This window comes from Bombina bombina, chromosome 3 (genome assembly GCF_027579735.1).
Source record: "Bombina bombina isolate aBomBom1 chromosome 3, aBomBom1.pri, whole genome shotgun sequence".
NCBI lineage: Eukaryota > Metazoa > Chordata > Amphibia > Anura > Bombinatoridae > Bombina > Bombina bombina.
The window spans coordinates 425,792,385-425,815,539 of NC_069501.1; the positions used below are offsets into that span (position 1 = coordinate 425,792,385).

Genomic DNA, 23,155 nt, shown 5'->3' on the forward strand with positions numbered 1-23,155 from the left:
AAATCCTTCCCTGGAACATTTAGCCAACACCTAAACCTTTTTCAATCTCATAGGAACACTGTTCTTATTGAAAGGATTAAACAGTTCCTACAAACTATTACAGTGGAAGCTATATATATATATATATATATATATATATATATATATATATATTTATATATACATTTCTCTTTGTAATAACTAATGTTGCTTTATGATGTATATGTTTACAAAGCTTCAACAAAAACTTTATAAATAAAAAGCTCTCAGGATATGCAAAGTCCTGAAAAGCACACACTTTTCTTTATAACTAAATCACTAGCATCTAGATAGGCGTGTGATGATCTTTAAGGTGGTCATGTGACATTTAGATGGACATATGAGCAGTGACTATAGAGGTGGTACATAGGTTTTTCAACTTAGGTAACCTATTTTAAAGTGTCAGGCAGTGAAGCTACAAACTCTTTGAATTGTCCCGCTGTAAAGAATTATGATTAACAAAGCAAACATAACATAATAAAGGACCGAATTATATTCAAACATAAAATATTCGAACATTAAAAGTTTAAAAAAGTAGAAGCTTTTGGGCAGAGAGATAAAATTCAAATGGCATACTGTACTTTTTGGTAGAAAACTGGTCAGGAACAAGTATTGTAAATTTGATTCCTATAGACTTGCCATGCTTACAGTGGTGACATGAATCTTTTGCTAGCAGGGGGTGCTTCACAAGTATTGATATGATCAACATAACAAGCAAAAAGTCTTAAAGGGGCATAAAGCCTAAATGTTTTCTTTCAGGATTCAGATAGAACATACAATTTTAAACAACTTTCCAATGTACTCCTATTATCAAATATCATTTGTTTTCTTGATATCCTTTGTTGAAAAGCAGGGAGGTAAGAGTGTGCACGTCTGCTGCACTATCTCTCTTCCAAAAAAAAAATGAGAACAAAGAAAATTTGATAACAGAAATAAATGTGAAATGTTTTTAAAATCATATTCTCTATCTGAATCATGAAAGAAAAATATTGGGTTTCGTGTCCCTTTAAAAGTTAATATAATCATCTGAATTTTTAAGCATCTCCACAGAACTGGGGGGATTGAAACAAGAGCATGCATCCCATAAATAAGCTAGTAACCCAATAAATATTTTGTTACTAGAACATTGAATACATGTATGTAAAACAGTCAGCTTAATGACTCATGAAGGATCAAAGGTCATTTGTGTGCTGTTGGCAAACATTTGGTTCACTCAGCTCTTACACAAAAGCTTATCCAAACAAAAACCATGTACATGATAAGTCCCAACAATGATCTAATGTGTTAACATTTTCCTAGCCAGAGTGAAATATGCTTATTGCTCCACTTGCTGAGAGAGTTAAAACTTTGTGTGAAACACCAGTTAACGATGGCCAGTATAGTTTTGGTGGAAGTAAAGGATTAATGTTAAAACTACTGCTTACAACTTTTACATTTAGTCAGGGAACAAAGCATATTCTCATCTCCACTTCCATGTCAGCATCAAACACACCACCAATTATCCTCCAAATGATTCAATGCAGACAGTACTTATGGAGACTGAGGCCACAAGAAAAACAAACAAACTCCAAAATGTATTAAAACAAGGTTAGAATTAAACAAGAGTTTAATAATGTGCACAATATTATTTTTCACAGTCGATGTATATCATCGAACAAATAGTTACCAAATAGGTAAAGAAAACCGGTCTAGCAGGTGCAAATAAACTACACAAATATCCTGTATCTACTAAATGTAAACCATTTGCTATTTCTTTTAAATTGTACCCAGAATTGCCACACAAACTAGATTCAGTCACTATATGTTGTGACCTCAAAATACAAGTCTGTCAACTACTCTAAGATTGTGATTATTAGTATAGGGTATAGGTTCATACTAGACGGACGTTTTTCTAGGAATTCGGTTAAACAAATGGCAAATATGGCCGCAGGCAGCGGCATTCAGTTCTTTTGCGCACCAGATATATCCATGTGAAAGTGCAAAACACAAAGATCTGGATTTGCACAGCAAACAAATGCCAAATTCAGAAACACCCATGCGTAGTACATACAAAACATAATATTTCACATATTAAAGAGACACCACTTTTTTCATGATTCTGATATACAATTTTAAATAACTTTTCAATTTCACTATATTATCAAATTTGCTTCATTCTCTTGGTATCTTTTGTTGAAGGAGCAGCAGTGACCTACAGGGAGCTAGCAGAACACACTGGGTAAACCAATGACAAGTGGCATAATATGTGCTGTCACTAAGCAGCTAGCTCCCAGTAGTGCATTGCTGGTGGGTATGCTTTTCTTTCTTGTTTCCCAAAAATGATACTTCAAATGCTGAATCTATTATCTCAAGTCCTTTCTTGCATGAGACATCAAATAACAAGAAATTGTTAATAGTAACTTATTTATAGCTGTCTATCCACTGCTTTATGGAGACAAATGGTTTACATTTATTTTTATATTTAAAACTACAACCATTTTTTAAGACACTACATGTGTTTTTTGTGTGTTTTGTGTGTTTTTTTTAAACTCAAATTTCAGTCAATTGGAATCAACTTACCAAAGCAGATTTCCCAACACCTCCTGAACCGAGGACCACGAGCTTGTACTCGCGCATGATTTTACGGTCTTAAAAAACAAACACAATCTGTTGATCAAAAAAAAAAGAACAAAGTTATTTGTTTTGTCTAATTTGTTGCATTTATAAAAACTAACTGTACTACATGAAAAAATACAAAAAGCACATTCATATAGATATTTTACATAAGATTTTATTTTTCAGAATTAATGGATATGAACCCCAAAATGTGTCTCATCATTCAGATAGAGCAAACAATTTTAAACAACTTTTCAATTTACTTCTATAATCTAATTTGTTCTTTTAGTATCCTTTATTGAAACGCATACCTAGGTAGACGCAGAAGCAGCAATGTACTACTGGGAAATAGCTGCTGATTGGTGGCTGCACATATATGCCTTTTGTGACTGCCTCGCCTTGTGTGTTCTGCTAGCTCCCAGTAATGAATTGATACTACATCACAGCATACCAAAACAACAAAGCAAATTTGATGAGAAATAAATTGGAAACTTGTTTAAAATCGCATTCTCTCTCTCTCTCTCTCTCTCTCTATCATGAAAGAAAAAAATTGGGTTTCATGTTTAACTTCTTTGACAAACCTTATCCAGTCACCGGTTTATTAACTATATGAACTATAAACATAATGATGGTTTTAGTGAATGCAGAAAGAATATGGAATGATAATGAAGTCAATGCAGTAAGGATTGACAAATTTAAACCAATATTAGAGCAGCAGAGAAGTAATGCATAGCACTTTTCAATTTTTTGTGAAAGTAAATCCTAGCGTTTTACAAACGCTAGGATTTACTATTGAAACGAATAAAGGGCACTTTCATTCATGAAGTATAAGATACTTCATGAAGAAAGCTCATTTATTTGATTCAATCGATCGTCGCTCTTAGCTCCTACAGCAGCCCACGGCTAAAAAAAATTTCGGCTTAGAGGAGACGTTTTCACCTCTTAGCCAATAGCAGTGCGGTAGATCCGGCTTGGCGCCCATAGGAGCCGGATTTACCGCACGGCTATTGGCTAAGAGGTGAAAATGTCACCTCTTAGCCAAATTTTTTTTTAGCCGTGTGCTAAACTGGGAGCTTCTAAGTATGTTTTTAAAAGGTTTTATACTTATATTTATTTTTATATCTGTATCTGTGCATATTCTTCTTTATAGTAGTGTCTATTATTACATGCAGTTATATAAAGATTGGTGTACACTATCCCTTTAAGCCACATATTACCTGCAAAGAGCACTAAACATGAAAAAATAGCTGATCCATAACATAAAAAGCCAGCAAATACATTGGTCTCAACAAAACCCCATAAAAGTCACAAAAGTTGTGTTAACAAGGGAATGGTAGAATTTCTTGTACAGAAAGTAAAATCTAAATGTCTTAATATGCAACGGAAGTACACTTGTCCACCATCACTGTAATTCTCCTAGGCAACCAAAGGAAACAATGCACACAGCAAAATAAAAACAAGAATGAAAGATGAGAAGTGTGAATAGTAAAAATGCTTACAGAAGGAAAACATACAACAACAAAAAAAAACAAAAAACCTTAAAGCCCAATAATAAAGAAAATTCAACCTGATATACAGATATCTGTGCCAGGGTTGGGTCACTTCACATTCTGTTAGACAACACAATATATGGATCCAGAAATCAAAAGCTAAAATTAGATTGACTCATTTTAAAAATGTAGGAGCCATCTTAAAAATTTAGCAGCCAAAATCTTTTTATACTGAAATGGCATACAGATTTTTTTTTTAGACAGAGATAGTAGTATGCCATTTATAAGATTTAAAGCAAATCATAAACTTTTACATTGTGTCATTTATAGTTATATATTTTGCTGGAGTGAGATTTCAAAGGTTTAGGAACACTAAAAGAAATAAATAAAAAACAAACAGGGGGAAGTGGACTGATAATTCTGGTCCTGCCCTGCAATAAGATAGTGCTAAGAAATACAGGTACCAGACTGACATTGCAAGGAATCAGGAACAATATAAGTGCAGCAATTCTGTATATTACTGGGACCCAAGGCAAACAGACACTGTGGTGACCGACAGCAGATACAGATTAGCAATCTTTCTTTTAAACGGGGGTTCCCAGGCAGACTGACAACACAGAGATCTGGGAAGAGGACACTGCTCCAATTCTGTATCCCAACAAGCAGTGCTCACACTAAGGGCTTGATTTATCAAGCGACAGCAGACAGGGGTGTACACAGCTTGCCTCTAGCGGGCAGAATTCAGTATTGCGCTTTTGTGCAACACTGCCCCTGCCCGCGCACAGCCAATAATGTGCGGGCAGGAGCTGACGAGACTGGGAAGATTGAAATTCTCCACCTAAGAGGTGGAGAAGAGGATAGAAAGCAGCGGTCTGATGACCGCTGCTTGATAAATACTGACTGCAGGTTCTCTCTCCACGATTGCTCTAAAAACAGGAGTTATAATAAAAAGCAAAATCAGATTTGCTGTATCCCTCACGGGACTCCCTGACAAAACCACCAGCACATTGCAGAAAGCACAGAAACCACGGAGCACAGACAATCACATTGGTGGCCATGATGAACCAAGATGGACAAAAAATATATCTTTATTTGTTCAAAATAACCTGCACCACCTCACTTCAAAAACATAGAAACTAGGGCTGCACCGATACCGATACTAGTATCGGTGCCAATGCCAAGTATTTGCATGAGTACTTGTACTCGTGCAAATGCGCCAATACCTCTACTTCCTACCCATACTCCATCTTGGGGCGTTTTTCAAACTGCATGTTCCCATTTAATTTTAAGCTGGCGTGAAGACTTGACTAAAAATTGATCACTTCTGTTCTGCCAATACAAATTGCGGTCATTTGTATTATTGTACGTTTGAGAGCAGTGCTCCAAAAGCTGCTACTATACAGCTGGAAGTCTACATGAGAGAGATCACTGTACCTCATCATTCAGACAAATCACTGAAAATGCAAAACATCCTGGAAATAGGAACAAAAGGAGGCGCCCAATAGGATAATAACGTTAAGGCCAATAACACAACTGTAGAGTACTCCTATATACTCACAAAATGAGTTGCACATCCAGTGCAATAATCAGCAAACCGCTCGGCTAACTCGGTCTCCTCTGGAATGGGCAGCACACTTGACTCGACACTTTTCCTTCTGGTCCGTCTTGGATTGGCAGACGCTTAGAGGAAACTGCCTGCGAGTCGAGAGTGCTGCTGGTTCCAGAGGAGATCGAGTCAGCCGAGCGGCTCTGAAGCCTCGGTTTGCTGATTATTGCACTGGATGTGCAACTCATTTTGTGAGTATATAGGAGTACTCTACAGTTGTGATATTGGCCTTAACGTTATTATCCTATTGGGCGCTTCTTTTTGTTCCTATTTCCAGGATGTTTTGCTGCTTCTGATCCATTTTTTGAAGAGAACTGCCCCGTTGTGTGAACACTGCTCTTCTACATCGTTGTGTGAACACTGGTCTTCTATAGAGAACCTGTAATTCTACCACCAAACAATCACATTGTTTTTTCTTTTGATCAACTTTTGTATCCAAGTTATCAAGTTTCACATATCAAATTGGACACATTTATGAATTATTCACTAAAGTAAGAATTGGATGAATTTTATTATCTCATATAGAGCCACAAATTATTCACTCATATATAATTAAAAAAATAATTGATAATTTAATATATTTTTTATTTTTGTATTGATTTTCATGTTAGTTGGCGCACCCTTTTATCACTTTGGTTTGTGTACAAATTGGTGAAATACTGGGCAGTTAATAAACAGATTTCCAGCTCTGGCTAAACGTCAAGCGTCCTTACTGATAAAAGAAACAGACTTATAGCTGAACATGCAGAGATTCTTCTATTCCTTAATAAGAACTTTCCACTAACTTTTGAAAAATTATTCTAATTGCTAGTTATACTGCTAGTTCTCATCTTGCACAATTATGTTCAAAACATACTGTACTCTGAGGAACATCATTAGCCAGGGCTAGACTGGGAATAAAAAGCAGCCATGGAAAAATATGAAGACCAGCTCTATTTTCTGTTGAGTCAGTAGAATGCAAATGCCCCATTGCTCTCAAAGGGGGTTACTGGGACACTCCTTCCCCAGTGTTTTTTCAGAATTAAATTATATTACTTTGTATTAAATACAAACTTCAGATTGAGGTTATATAGGCACCCTACAACCCAATAGCATCCAGTAATTAACTCTTTAAATTGTAGCTCTTCAGCCCCAACTGCTGCAGCTGTTATTTATTGTTATTAATATATTTTATTGTTATATTTTTATTTATAAACATGATCTGTAAACTTTGTGACATCAAATAAAACTGTTTTATTATTTCAAAATGTATTTTGAGTTACAGTTCATAATTATAAAGAAGCTATCTTAAATCATTGGTCTGTATTGTGCTTGGTAAACGGTCATATGACATAAATAAAAAACAGAATTTATGTTTACCTGATAAATTACTTTCTCCAACGGTGTGTCCGGTCCACGGCGTCATCCTTACTTGTGGGATATTCTCTTCCCCAACAGGAAATGGCAAAGAGCCCAGCAAAGCTGGTCACATGATCCCTCCTAGGCTCCGCCTTCCCCAGTCATTCGACCGACGTAAAGGAGGAATATTTGCATAGGAGAAACCATATGATACCGTGGTGACTGTAGTTAAAGAAAATAAATTATCAGACCTGATTAAAAAACCAGGGCGGGCCGTGGACCGGACACACCGTTGGAGAAAGTAATTTATCAGGTAAACATAAATTCTGTTTTCTCCAACATAGGTGTGTCCGGTCCACGGCGTCATCCTTACTTGTGGGAACCAATACCAAAGCTTTAGGACACGGATGAAGGGAGGGAGCAAATCAGGTCACCTAGATGGAAGGCACCACGGCTTGCAAAACCTTTCTCCCAAAAATAGCCTCAGAAGAAGCAAAAGTATCAAACTTGTAAAATTTAGTAAAAGTGTGCAGTGAAGACCAAGTCGCTGCCTTACATATCTGATCAACAGAAGCCTCGTTCTTGAAGGCCCATGTGGAAGCCACAGCCCTAGTGGAATGAGCTGTGATTCTGTCAGGAGGCTGCCGTCCGGCAGTCTCGTAAGCCAATCTGATGATGCTTTTAATCCAAAAAGAGAGAGAGGTAGAAGTTGCTTTTTGACCTCTCCTTTTACCAGAATAAACAACAAACAAGGAAGATGTTTGTCTAAAATCCTTTGTAGCATCTAAATAGAATTTTAGAGCACGAACAACATCCAAATTGTGCAACAAACGTTCCTTCTTTGAAACTGGATTCGGACACAAAGAAGGCACGACTATCTCCTGGTTAATGTTTTTGTTAGAAACAACTTTCGGAAGAAAACCAGGTTTAGTACGTAAAACCACCTTATCTGCATGGAACACCAGATAAGGAGGAGAACACTGCAGAGCAGATAATTCTGAAACTCTTCTAGCAGAAGAAATTGCAACCAAAAACAAAACTTTCCAAGATAATAACTTAATATCAACGGAATGTAAGGGTTCAAACGGAACCCCCTGAAGAACTGAAAGAACTAAATTGAGACTCCAAGGAGGAGTCAAAGGTTTGTAAACAGGCTTGATTCTAACCAGAGCCTGAACAAAGGCTTGAACATCTGGCACAGCTGCCAGCTTTTTGTGAAGTAACACAGACAAGGCAGAAATCTGTCCCTTCAAGGAACTTGCAGATAATCCTTTCTCCAAACCTTCTTGAAGAAAGGATAGAATCTTAGGAATTTTTACCTTGTCCCAAGGGAATCCTTTAGATTCACACCAACAGATATATTTTTTCCATATTTTGTGGTAAATTTTTCTAGTTACAGGCTTTCTGGCCTGAACAAGAGTATCAATGACAGAATCTGAGAATCCTCGCTTTGATAAGATCAAGCGTTCAATCTCCAAGCAGTCAGTTGGAGTGAGACCAGATTCGGATGTTCGAACAGACCTTGAACAAGAAGGTCTCGTCTCAAAGGTAGCTTCCATGGTGGAGCCGATGACATATTCACCAGGTCTGCATACCAAGTCCTGCGTGGCCACGCAGGAGCTATCAAGATCACCGATGCCCTCTCCTGATTGATCCTGGCTACCAGCCTGGGGATGAGAGGAAACGGCGGGAATACATAAGCTAGTTTGAAGGTCCAAGGTGCTACTAGTGCATCTACTAGAGTCGCCTTGGGATCCCTGGATCTGGACCCGTAGCAAGGAACCTTGAAGTTCTGACGAGAGGCCATCAGATCCATGTCTGGAATGCCCCACAGTTGAGTAATTTGGGCAAAGATTTCCGGATGGAGTTCCCACTCCCCCGGATGAAATGTCTGACGACTCAGAAAATCCGCTTCCCAATTTTCCACTCCTGGGATGTGGATTGCAGACAAGTGGCAGGAGTGAGTCTCCGCCCATTGAATGATTTTGGTCACTTCTTCCATCGCCAGGGAACTCCTTGTTCCCCCCTGATGGTTGATGTACGCAACAGTTGTCATGTTGTCTGATTGAAACCGTATGAACTTGGCCTTTGCTAGCTGAGGCCAAGCCTTGAGAGCATTGAATATCGCTCTCAGTTCCAGAATATTTATCGGTAGAAGAGATTCTTCCCGAGACCAAAGACCCTGAGCTTTCAGGGGTCCCCAGACCGCGCCCCAGCCCACCAGACTGGCGTCGGTCGTGACAATGACCCACTCTGGTCTGCGGAAGCTCATCCCCTGTGACAGGTTGTCCAGGGACAGCCACCAACGGAGTGAATCTCTGGTCCTCTGATTTACTTGTATCGTCGGAGACAAGTCTGTATAGTCCCCATTCCACTGACTGAGCATGCACAGTTGTAATGGTCTTAGATGAATGCGCGCAAAAGGAACTATGTCCATTGCCGCTACCATCAAACCTATTACTTCCATGCACTGCGCTATGGAAGGAAGAGGAACAGAATGAAGTATTTGACAAGAGTTTAGAAGTTTTGTTTTTCTGGCCTCTGTCAGAAAAATCCTCATTTCTAAGGAGTCTATTATTGTTCCCAAGAAGGGAACCCTTGTTGACGGAGATAGAGAACTCTTTTCTACGTTCACTTTCCATCCGTGAGATCTGAGAAAGGCCAGGACAATGTCCGTGTGAGCCTTTGCTTGAGGAAGGGACGACGCTTGAATCAGAATGTCGTCCAAGTAAGGTACTACTGCAATGCCCCTTGGTCTTAGCACCGCTAGAAGGGACCCTAGTACCTTTGTAAAAATCCTTGGAGCAGTGGCTAATCCGAACGGAAGTGCCACAAACTGGTAATGCTTGTCCAGGAATGCGAACCTTAGGAACCGATGATGTTCCTTGTGGATAGGAATATGTAGATACGCATCCTTTAAATCCACCGTGGTCATGAATTGACCTTCCTGGATGGAAGGAAGAATTGTTCGAATGGTTTCCATTTTGAACGATGGAACCTTGAGAAACTTGTTTAGGATCTTGAGATCTAAGATTGGTCTGAACGTTCCCTCTTTTTTGGGAACTACGAACAGATTGGAGTAGAACCCCATCCCTTGTTCTTCTAATGGAACAGGATGAATCACTCCCATTTTTAACAGGTCTTCTACACAATGCAAGAATGCCTGTTTTTTTATGTGGTCTGAAGACAATTGAGACCTGTGGAACCTCCCCCTTGGGGGAAGCCCCTTGAATTCCAGAAGATAACCTTGGGAGACTATTTCTAGCGCCCAAGGATCCAGAACATCTCTTGCCCAAGCCTGAGCGAAGAGAGAGAGTCTGCCCCCCACCAGATCCGGTCCCGGATCGGGGGCCAACATCTCATGCTGTCTTGGTAGCAGTGGCAGGTTTCTTGGCCTGCTTTCCTTTGTTCCAGCCTTGCATTGGTCTCCAGGCTGGCTTGGCTTGAGAAGTATTACCCTCCTGCTTAGAGGACGTAGCACTTGGGGCTGGTCCGTTTCTGCGAAAGGGACGAAAATTAGGTTTATTTTTGGCCTTGAAAGACCTATCCTGAGGAAGGGCGTGGCCCTTGCCCCCAGTGATATCAGAGATAATCTCTTTCAAGTCAGGTCCAAACAGCGTTTTCCCCTTGAAAGGAATGTTAAGCAATTTGTTCTTGGAAGACGCATCCGCTGACCAAGATTTTAACCAAAGCGCTCTGCGCGCCACAATAGCAAACCCAGAATTTTTCGCCGCTAACCTAGCCAATTGCAAAGTGGCGTCTAGGGTGAAAGAATTAGCCAATTTGAGAGCACGAATTCTGTCCATAATCTCCTCATAAGAAGAAGAATTATTATTGATCGCCTTTTCTAGCTCATCGAACCAGAAACACGCGGCTGTAGTGACAGGAACAATGCATGAAATTGGTTGTAGAAGGTAACCTTGCTGAACAAACATCTTTTTAAGCAAACCTTCTAATTTTTTATCCATAGGATCTTTGAAAGCACAACTATCTTCTATGGGTATAGTGGTGCGTTTGTTTAGAGTAGAAACCGCCCCCTCGACCTTGGGGACTGTCTGCCATAAGTCCTTTCTGAGGTCGACCATAGGAAACAATTTTTTAAATATGGGGGGAGGGACGAAAGGTATACCGGGCCTTTCCCATTCTTTATTTACAATGTCCGCCACCCGCTTGGGTATAGGAAAAGCTTCGGGGGGCCCCGGGACCTCTAGGAACTTGTCCATTTTACATAGTTTCTCTGGAATGACCAAATTCTCACAATCATCTAGAGTGGATAACACCTCCTTAAGCAGAGCGCGGAGATGTTCCAACTTAAATTTAAATGTAATCACATCAGGTTCAGCTTGTTGAGAAATTTTCCCTGAATCTGAAATTTCTCCCTCAGACAAAACCTCCCTGGCCCCCTCAGACTGGTGTAGGGGCCCTTCAGAACCAATATCATCAGCGTCCTCATGCTCTTCAGAATTTTCTAAAACAGAGCAGTCGCGCTTTCGCTGATAAGTGGGCATTTTGGCTAAAATGTTTTTGATAGAATTATCCATTACAGCCGTTAATTGTTGCATAGTAAGGAGTATTGGCGCGCTAGATGTACTAGGGGCCTCCTGTGTGGGCAAGACTGGTGTAGACGAAGGAGGGGATGATGCAGTACCATGCTTACTCCCCTCACTTGAGGAATCATCTTGGGCATCATTTTCTCTAAATTTTGTGTCACATAAATCACATCTATTTAAATGAGAAGGAACCTTGGCTTCCCCACATTCAGAACACAGTCTATCTGGTAGTTCAGACATGTTAAACAGGCATAAACTTGATAACAAAGTACAAAAAACGTTTTAAAATAAAACCGTTACTGTCACTTTAAATTTTAAACTGAACACACTTTATTACTGCAATTGCGAAAAAGTATGAAGGAATTGTTCAAAAATCACCAAAATTTCACCACAGTGTCTTAAAGCCTTAAAAGTATTGCACGCCAAATTTGAAAGCTTTAACCCTTAAAATAACGGAACCGGAGCCGTTTTTATATTTAACCCCTTTACAGTCCCTGGTATCTGCTTTGCTGAGACCCAACCAAGCCCAAAGGGGAATACGATACCAAATGACGCCTTCAGAAAGTCTTTTCTATGTATCAGAGCTCCTCACACATGCATCTGCATGTCATGCTTCTCAAAAACAAGTGCGCAATACAGGCGCGAAAATGAGACTCTGCCTATGATTAGGGAAAGCCCCTAGAGAATAAGGTGTCCAATACAGTGCCTGCCGGTTATTTTACAAAATTCCCAAGATTAAAATAATTCCTCAAGGCTATGGAGTATAAAATATGTTTATATATAAATCGATTTAGCCCAGAAAATGTCTACAGTCTTAAAAGCCCTTGTGAAGCCCTTTTTTTCTGTCTGTAATAAAAATGGCTTACCGGATCCCATAGGGAAAATGACAGCTTCCAGCATTACATCGTCTTGTTAGAATGTGTCATACCTCAAGCAGCAAAAGTCTGCTCACTGTTCCCCCAACTGAAGTTAATTCCTCTCAACAGTCCTGTGTGGAAACAGCCATCGATTTTAGTAACGGTTGCTAAAATCATTTTCCTCTTACAAACAGAAATCTTCATCTCTTTTCTGTTTCAGAGTAAATAGTACATACCAGCACTATTTTAAAATAACAAACTCTTGATTGAATAATAAAAACTACAGTTAAACACTAAAAAACTCTAAGCCATCTCCGTGGAGATGTTGCCTGTACAACGGCAAAGAGAATGACTGGGGAAGGCGGAGCCTAGGAGGAATCATGTGACCAGCTTTGCTGGGCTCTTTGCCATTTCCTGTTGGGGAAGAGAATATCCCACAAGTAAGGATGACGCCGTGGACCGGACACACCTATGTTGGAGAAAGTATCAGTAATTGGCATCAGTGAGTATTTGAAAAAAAAGTATCGGTACTTGTACTTGGTCTTAAAAAAAAAAAAATGGTATTGGTGCAACTCTAATAGAAACAGAAGGGAAGTAGTTACCCTGTGCATGTAGAATCTAGGAACGCTGCAAGAGGGATAAGGCAATATAAACCAACAAGTTGAATTGCCAATATGACTGTAAGAAACATTTCTCCTGACAATGCCTGAATGCAAGTGTCATGAGGATTCATGGCCAAAGGACTTTGCTGTAAACTCAAACCTGTGATGCTAAAAACAAGCAAAGCCCCTCTGCTTACCTCTTTCTTGTTCTTGCATTTCACACACACAACCTCTTTCTATAGACACATGCACTATATAACCCACTTCCCATGTGGTTATAACAATCTTAAAATTTACATCATGTTCAAGCTCTAACCACACAGTATATTTCTATGTAGCAGTTTCTTCCCCATATTCACCATCCTATAAAACACAAACATTATACTGAGCAATACGAGTGTTGAATAAATAAAAGCTAAGGGGGGAAAAAAAGCTCATAATTTAATTTATGTGCTTAGGAAATTATCATACAACTTATATATATATATAAAAAAAACACAGAATTTATGTTTACCTGATAAATTACTTTCTCCAACGGTGTGTCCGGTCCACGGCGTCATCCTTACTTGTGGGATATTCTCCTCCCCAACAGGAAATGGCAAAGAGCCCAGCAAAGCTGGTCACATGATCCCTCCTAGGCTCCGCCTTCCCCAGTCATTCGACCGACGTAAAGGAGGAATATTTGCATAGGAGAAACCATATGATACCGTGGTGACTGTAGTTAAAGAAAATAAATTATCAGACCTGATTAAAAAACCAGGGCGGGCCGTGGACCGGACACACCGTTGGAGAAAGTAATTTATCAGGTAAACATAAATTCTGTTTTCTCCAACATAGGTGTGTCCGGTCCACGGCGTCATCCTTACTTGTGGGAACCAATACCAAAGCTTTAGGACACGGATGAAGGGAGGGAGCAAATCAGGTCACCTAGATGGAAGGCACCACGGCTTGCAAAACCTTTCTCCCAAAAATAGCCTCAGAAGAAGCAAAAGTATCAAACTTGTAAAATTTAGTAAAAGTGTGCAGTGAAGACCAAGTCGCTGCCTTACATATCTGATCAACAGAAGCCTCGTTCTTGAAGGCCCATGTGGAAGCCACAGCCCTAGTGGAGTGAGCTGTGATTCTGTCAGGAGGCTGCCGTCCGGCAGTCTCGTAAGCCAATCTGATGATGCTTTTAATCCAAAAAGAGAGAGAGGTAGAAGTTGCTTTTTGACCTCTCCTTTTACCAGAATAAACAACAAACAAGGAAGATGTTTGTCTAAAATCCTTTGTAGCATCTAAATAGAATTTTAGAGCACGAACAACATCCAAATTGTGCAACAAACGTTCCTTCTTTGAAATTGGATTCGGACACAAAGAAGGCACGACTATCTCCTGGTTAATGTTTTTGTTAGAAACAACTTTCGGAAGAAAACCAGGTTAAGTACGTAAAACCACGTTATCTGCATGGAACACCAGATAAGGAGGAGAACACTGCAGAGCAGATAATTCTGAAACTCTTCTAGCAGAAGAAATTGCAACCAAAAACAAAACTTTCCAAGATAATAACTTAATATCAACGGAATGTAAGGGTTCAAACGGAACCCCCTGAAGAACTGAAAGAACTAAATTGAGACTCCAAGGAGGAGTCAAAGGTTTGTAAACAGGCTTGATTCTAACCAGAGCCTGAACAAAGGCTTGAACATCTGGCACAGCTGCCAGCTCTTTGTGAAGTAACACAGACAAGGCAGAAATCTGTCCCTTCAAGGAACTTGCAGATAATCCTTTCTCCAAACCTTCTTGAAGAAAGGATAGAATCTTAGGAATTTTTACCTTGTCCCAAGGGAATCCTTTAGATTCACACCAACAGATATATTTTTTCCATATTTTGTGGTAAATTTTTCTAGTTACAGGCTTTCTGGCCTGAACAAGAGTATCAATGACAGAATCTGAGAATCCTCGCTTTGATAAGATCAAGCGTTCAATCTCCAAGCAGTCAGTTGGAGTGAGACCAGATTCGGATGTTCGAACGGACCTTGAACAAGAAGGTCTCGTCTCAAAGGTAGCTTCCATGGTGGAGCCGATGACATATTCACCAGGTCTGCATACCAAGTCCTGCGTGGCCACGCAGGAGCTATCAAGATCACCGATGCCCTCTCCTGATTGATCCTGGCTACCAGCCTGGGGATGAGAGGAAACGGCGGGAATACATAAGCTAGTTTGAAGGTCCAAGGTGCTACTAGTGCATCTACTAGAGTCGCCTTGGGATCCCTGGATCTGGACCCGTAGCAAGGAACCTTGAAGTTCTGACGAGAGGCCATCAGATCCATGTCTGGAATGCCCCACAGTTGAGTAATTTGGGCAAAGATTTCCGGATGGAGTTCCCACTCCCCCGGACGAAATGTCTGAAATCCGCTTCCCAATTTTCCACTCCTGGGATGTGGATTGCAGACAAGTGGCAGGAGTGAGTCTCCGCCCATTGAATGATTTTGGTCACTTCTTCCATCGCCAGGGAACTCCTTGTTCCCCCCTGATGGTTGATGTACGCAACAGTTGTCATGTTGTCTGATTGAAACCGTATGAACTTGGCCTTTGCTAGCTGAGGCCAAGCCTTGAGAGCATTGAATATCGCTCTCAGTTCCAGAATATTTATCGGTAGAAGAGATTCTTCCCGAGACCAAAGACCCTGAGCTTTCAGGGGTCCCCAGACCGCGCCCCAGCCCACCAGACTGGCGTCGGTCGTGACAATGACCCACTCTGGTCTGCGGAAGCTCATCCCCTGTGACAGGTTGTCCAGGGACAGCCACCAACGGAGTGAATCTCTGGTCCTCTGATTTACTTGTATCGTCGGAGACAAGTCTGTATAGTCCCCATTCCACTGACTGAGCATGCACAGTTGTAATGGTCTTAGATGAATGCGCGCAAAAGGAACTATGTCCATTGCCGCTACCATCAAACCTATTACTTCCATGCACTGCGCTATGGAAGGAAGAGGAACAGAATGAAGTATTTGACAAGAGTTCAGAAGTTTTGTTTTTCTGGCCTCTGTCAGAAAAATCCTCATTTCTAAGGAGTCTATTATTGTTCCCAAGAAGGGAACCCTTGTTGACGGAGATAGAGAACTCTTTTCTACGTTCACTTTCCATCCGTGAGATCTGAGAAAGGCCAGGACAATGTCCGTGTGAGCCTTTGCTTGAGGAAGGGACGACACTTGAATCAGAATGTCGTCCAAGTAAGGTACTACTGCAATGCCCCTTGGTCTTAGCACCGCTAGAAGGGACCCTAGTACCTTTGTGAAAATCCTTGGAGCAGTGGCTAATCTGAACGGAAGTGCCACAAACTGGTAATGCTTGTCCAGGAATGCGAACCGTAGGAACCGATGATGATCCTTGTGGATAGGAATATGTAGATACGCATCCTTTAAATCCACCGTGGTCATGAATTGACCTTCCTGGATGGAAGGAAGAATTGTTCGAATGGTTTCCATTTTGAACGATGGAACCTTGAGAAACTTGTTTAGGATCTTGAGATCTAAGATTGGTCTGAACGTTCCCTCTTTTTTGGGAACTATGAACAGATTGGAGTAGAACCCCATCCCTTGTTCTCCTAATGGAACAGGATGAATCACTCCCATTTTTAACAGGTCTTCTACACAATGCAAGAATGCCTGTTTTTTTATGTGGTCTGAAGACAATTGAGACCTGTGGAACCTCCCCCTTGGGGGAAGCCCCTTGAATTCCAGAAGATAACCTTGGGAGACTATTTCTAGCGCCCAAGGATCCAGAACATCTCTTGCCCAAGCCTGAGCGAAGAGAGAGAGTCTGCCCCCCACCAGATCCGGTCCCGGATCGGGGGCCAACATCTCATGCTGTCTTGGTAGCAGTGGCAGGTTTCTTGGCCTGCTTTCCTTTGTTCCAGCCTTGCGTTGGTCTCCAGGCTGGTTTGGCTTGAGAAGTATTACCCTCCTGCTTAGAGGATGTAGCACTTGGGGCTGGTCCGTTTCTGCGAAAGGGACGAAAATTAGGTTTATTTTTGGCCTTGAAAGACCTATCCTGAGGAAGGGCGTGGCCCTTGCCCCCAGTGATATCAGAGATAATCTCTTTCAAGTCAGGGCCAAACAGCGTTTTCCCCTTGAAAGGAATGTTAAGCAATTTGTTCTTGGAAGACGCATCCGCTGACCAAGATTTTAACCAAAGCGCTCTGCGCGCCACAATAGCAAACCCAGAATTATTCGCCGCTAACCTAGCCAATTGCAAAGTGGCGTCTAGGGTGAAAGAATTAGCCAATTTAAGAGCACGAATTCTGTCCATAATCTCCTCATAAGAAGAAGAATTATTATTGATCGCCTTTTCTAGCTCATCGAACCAGAAACACGCGGCTGTAGTGACGGGGACAATGCATGAAATTGGTTGTAGAAGGTAACCTTGCTGAACAAACATCTTTTTAAGCAAACCTAATTTTTTATCCATAGGATCTTTGAAAGCACAACTATCTTCTATGGGTATAGTGGTGCGTTTGTTTAGAGTAGAAACCGCCCCCTCGACCTTGGGGACTGTCTGCCATAAGTCCTTTCTGGGGTCGACCATAGGAAACAATTTTTTAAATATGGGGGGAGGGACGAAAGGTATACCGGGCCTTTCCCATTCTTTATTTACAATGTCCGCCACCCGCTTGGGTATAGGAAAAGCTTCGGGGGGCCCCGGGACCTCTAGGAACTTGTCCATTTTACAAAGTTTCTCTGGAATTACCAAATTCTCACAATCATCCAGAGTGGATAACACCTCCTTAAGCAGAGCGCGGAGATGTTCCAACTTAAATTTAAATGTAATCACATCAGGTTCAGCTTGTTGAGAAATTTTCCCTGAATCTGAAATTTCTCCCTCAGACAAAACCTCCCTGGCCCCCTCAGACTGGTGTAGGGGCCCTTCAGAACCAATATCATCAGCGTCCTCATGCTCTTCAGTATTTTCTAAAACAGAGCAGTCGCGCTTTCGCTGATAAGTGGGCATTTTGGCTAAAATGTTTTTGATAGAATTATCCATTACAGCCGTTAATTGTTGCATAGTAAGGAGTATTGGCGCGCTAGATGTACTAGGGGCCTCCTGTGTGGGCAAGACTGGTGTAGACGAAGGAGGGGATGATGCAGTACCATGCTTACTCCCCTCACTTGAGGAATCATCTTGGGCATCATTTTCTCTAAATTTTGTGTCACATAAATCACATCTATTTAAATGAGAAGGAACCTTGGCTTCCCCACATTCAGAACACAGTCTATCTGGTAGTTCAGACATGTTAAAAAGGCATAAACTTGATAACAAAGTACAAAAAACGTTTTAAAATAAAACCGTTACTGTCACTTTAAATTTTAAACTGAACACACTTTATTACTGCAATTGCGAAAAAGTATGAAGGAATTGTTCAAAATTCACCAAAATTTCACCACAGTGTCTTAAAGCCTTAAAAGTATTGCACACCAAATTTGGAAGCTTTAACCCTTAAAAACAGAATTTATGTTTACCTGATAAATTACTTTCTCCAACGGTGTGTCCGGTCCACGGCGTCATCCTTACTTGTGGGATATTCTCTTCCCCAACAGGAAATGGCAAAGAGCCCAGCAAAGCTGGTCACATGATCCCTCCTAGGCTTCGCCTACCCCAGTCATTCGACCGACGTTAAGGAGGAATATTTGCATAGGAGAAACCATATGATACCGTGGTGACTGTAGTTAAAGAAAATAAATTATCAGACCTGATTAAAAAACCAGGGCGGGCCGTGGACCGGACACACCGTTGGAGAAAGTAATTTATCAGGTAAACATAAATTCTGTTTTCTCCAACATAGGTGTGTCCGGTCCACGGCGTCATCCTTACTTGTGGGAACCAATACCAAAGCTTTAGGACACGGATGAAGGGAGGGAGCAAATCAGGTCACCTAAATGGAAGGCACCACGGCTTGCAAAACCTTTCTCCCAAAAACAGCCTCAGAAGAAGCAAAAGTATCAAACTTGTAAAATTTGGTAAAAGTGTGCAGTGAAGACCAAGTCGCTGCCCTACATATCTGATCAACAGAAGCCTCGTTCTTGAAGGCCCATGTGGAAGCCACAGCCCTAGTGGAATGAGCTGTGATTCTTTCAGGAGGCTGCCGTCCGGCAGTCTCGTAAGCCAATCTGATGATGCTCTTAATCCAAAAAGAGAGAGAGGTAGAAGTTGCTTTTTGACCTCTCCTTTTACCAGAATAAACAACAAACAAGGAAGATGTTTGTCTAAAATCCTTTGTAGCATCTAAATAGAATTTTAGAGCGCGAACAACATCCAAATTGTGCAACAAACGTTCCTTCTTCGAAACTGGTTTCGGACACAAAGAAGGCACGACTATCTCCTGGTTAATGTTTTTGTTAGAAACAACCTTTGGAAGAAAACCAGGTTTAGTACGTAAAACCACCTTATCTGCATGGAACACCAGATAAGGAGGAGAACACTGCAGAGCAGATAATTCTGAAACTCTTCTGGCAGAAGAAATTGCAACCAAAAACAAAACTTTCCAAGATAATAACTTAATATCAACGGAATGTAAGGGTTCAAACGGAACCCCCTGAAGAACTGAAAGAACTAAGTTGAGACTCCAAGGGGGAGTCAAAGGTTTGTAAACAGGCTTAATTCTAACCAGAGCCTGAACAAAGGCTTGAACATCTGGCACAGCTGCCAGCTTTTTGTGGAGTAACACAGACAAGGCAGAAATCTGTCCCTTCAAGGAATTTGCAGATAATCCTTTCTCCAATCCTTCTTGAAGAAAGGATAGAATCTTAGGAATCTTTACCTTGTCCCAAGGGAATCCTTTAGATTCACACCAACAGATATATTTTTCCCATATTTTGTGGTAAATTTTTCTAGTTACAGGCTTTCTGGCCTGAACAAGAGTATCAATAACAGAATCTGAGAACCCTCGTTTTGATAAGATCAAGCGTTCAATCTCCAAGCAGTCAGCTGGAGTGAGACCAGATTCGGATGTTCGAACGGACCTTGAACAAGAAGGTCTCGTCTCAAAGGTAGCTTCCATGGTGGAGCCGATGACATATTCACCAGATCTGCATACCAAGTCCTGCGTGGCCACGCAGGAGCTATCAAGATCACCGACGCCCTCTCCTGATGGATCCTGGCTACCAGCCTGGGGATGAGAGGAAACGGCGGGAATACATAAGCTAGTTTGAAGGTCCAAGGTGCTACTAGTGCATCTACTAGAGTCGCCTTGGGATCCCTGGATCTGGACCCGTAGCAAGGAACCTTGAAGTTCTGACGAGAGGCCATCAGATCCATGTCTGGAATGCCCCACAGTTGAGTAATTTGGGCAAAGATTTCCGGATGGAGTTCCCACTCCCCCGGATGTAATGTCTGACGACTCAGAAAATCCGCTTCCCAATTTTCCACTCCTGGGATGTGGATTGCAGACAGGTGGCAGGAGTGAGTCTCCGCCCATTGAATGATCTTGGTCACTTCTTCCATCGCCAGGGAACTCCTTGTTCCCCCCTGATGGTTGATGTACGCAACAGTCGTCATGTTGTCTGATTGAAACCGTATGAACTTGGCCTTTGCTAGCTGAGGCCAAGCCTTGAGAGCATTGAATATCGCTCTCAGTTCCAGAATATTTATCGGTAGAAGAGATTCTTCCCGAGACCAAAGACCCTGAGCTTTCAGGGATCCCCAGACCGCGCCCCAGCCCATCAGACTGGCGTCGGTCGTGACAATGACCCACTCTGGTCTGCGGAAGGTCATCCCTTGTGACAGGTTGTCCAGGGACAGCCACCAACGGAGTGAGTCTCTGGTCCTCTGATTTACTTGTATCTTCGGAGACAAGTCTGTATAGTCCCCATTCCACTGACTGAGCATGCACAGTTGTAATGGTCTTAGATGAATGCGCGCAAAAGGAACTATGTCCATTGCCGCTACCATCAAACCTATTACTTCCATGCACTGCGCTATGGAAGGAAGAGGAACGGAATGAAGTGTCCGACAAGAGTTTAGAAGTTTTGTTTTTCTGGCCTCTGTCAGAAAAATCCTCATTTCTAAGGAGTCTATTATTGTTCCCAAGAAGGGAACCCTTGTCGACGGAGATAGAGAACTCTTTTCCACGTTCACTTTCCATCCGTGAGATCTGAGAAAGGCCAGGACTATGTCCGTGTGAGCCTTTGCTTGAGGAAGGGACGACGCTTGAATCAGAATGTCGTCCAAGTAAGGTACTACTGCAATGCCCCTTGGTCTTAGCACCGCTAGAAGGGACCCTAGTACCTTTGTGAAAATCCTTGGAGCAGTGGCTAATCCGAAAGGAAGCGCCACGAACTGGTAATGCTTGTCCAGGAATGCGAACCTTAGGAACCGATGATGTTCCTTGTGGATAGGAATATGTAGATACGCATCCTTTAAATCCACCGTGGTCATGAATTGACCTTCCTGGATGGAAGGAAGAATTGTTCGAATGGTTTCCATTTTGAACGATGGAACCTTGAGAAACTTGTTTAAGATCTTGAGATCTAAGATTGGTCTGAACGTTCCCTCTTTTTTGGGAACTATGAACAGATTGGAGTAGAACCCCATCCCTTGTTCTCCTAATGGAACAGGATGAATCACTCCCATTTTTAACAGGTCTTCTACACAATGTAAGAATGCCTGTCTTTTTATGTGGTCTGAAGACAATTGAGACCTGTGGAACCTCCCCCTTGGGGGAAGCCCCTTGAATTCCAGAAGATAACCTTGGGAGACTATTTCTAGTGCCCAAGGATCCAGAACATCTCTTGCCCAAGCCTGAGCGAAGAGAGAGAGTCTGCCCCCCCACCAGATCCGGTCCCGGATCGGGGGCCAACATTTCATGCTGTCTTGGTAGCAGTGGCAGGTTTCTTGGCCTGCTTTCCCTTGTTCCAGCCTTGCATTGGTCTCCAGGCTGGCTTGGCTTGAGAAGTATTACCCTCTTGCTTAGAGGACGTAGCACTTGGGGCTGGTCCGTTTCTACGAAAGGGACGAAAATTAGGTTTATTTTTGGCCTTGAAAGACCTATCCTGAGGAAGGGCGTGGCCCTTACCCCCAGTGATATCAGAGATAATCTCTTTCAAGTCAGGGCCAAACAGAGTTTTCCCCTTGAAAGGAATGTTAAGGAGTTTGTTCTTGGAAGACGCATCAGCTGACCAAGATTTCAACCAAAGCGCTCTGCGCGCCACAATAGCAAACCCAGAATTCTTTGCCGCTAACCTAGCCAATTGCAAAGTGGCGTCTAGGGTGAAAGAATTAGCCAATTTGAGAGCACGGATTCTGTCCATAATCTCCTCATAAGGAGGAGAATCACTATCGATCGCCTTTACTAGCTCATCGAACCAGAAACACGCGGCTGTAGTGACAGGGACAATGCATGAAATTGGTTGTAGAAGGTAACCCTGCTGAACAAACATCTTTTTAAGCAAACCTTCTAATTTTTTATCCATAGGATCTTTGAAAGCACAACTATCTTCTATGGGTATAGTGGTGCGTTTGTTTAAAGTAGAAACCGCTCCCTCGACCTTGGGGACTGTCTGCCATAAGTCCTTTCTGGGGTCGACCATAGGAAACAATTTTTTAAATATGGGGGGAGGGACGAAAGGTATACCGGGCCTTTCCCATTCTTTATTTACAATGTCCGCCACCCGCTTGGGTATAGGAAAAGCTTCTGGGAGCCCCGGGACCTCTAGGAACTTGTCCATTTTACATAGTTTCTCTGGGATGATCAAATTCTCACAATCATCCAGAGTGGATAATACCTCCTTAAGCAGAGCGCGGAGATGTTCCAACTTAAATTTAAATGTAATCACATCGGGTTCAGCTTGTTGAGAAATTTTCCCTGAATCTGAAATTTCTCCCTCAGACAAAACCTCCCTGGCCCCCTCAGACTGTTGTAGGGGCATTTCAGAACCATTATCATCAGCGTCCTCATGCTCTTCAGTATCTAAAACAGAGCAGTCGCGCTTACGCTGATAAGTGGGCATTTTGGCTAAAATGTTTTTGATAGAATTATCCATTACAGCCGTTAATTGTTGCATAGTAAGGAGTATTGGCGCGCTAGATGTACTAGGGGCCTCCTGAGTGGGCAAGACTCGTGTAGA

At 41.9% G+C, this 23,155-nt stretch overlaps 1 protein-coding gene across 1 annotated transcript in view; it reads right to left on the reverse strand.

Moving 5' to 3' along the window:
• RAP1A (RAP1A, member of RAS oncogene family) overlaps positions 1–23,155 on the reverse strand; it is a 268,597-nt gene that overhangs the window by 91,701 nt on the left and 153,741 nt on the right. The window contains exon 3 of the mRNA XM_053706636.1: positions 2,578–2,664. Coding sequence (XP_053562611.1) covers positions 2,578–2,634 — 57 coding nt within the window. The 5' untranslated portion in view covers positions 2,635–2,664. The remainder of the gene's footprint in view (positions 1–2,577; positions 2,665–23,155) is intronic.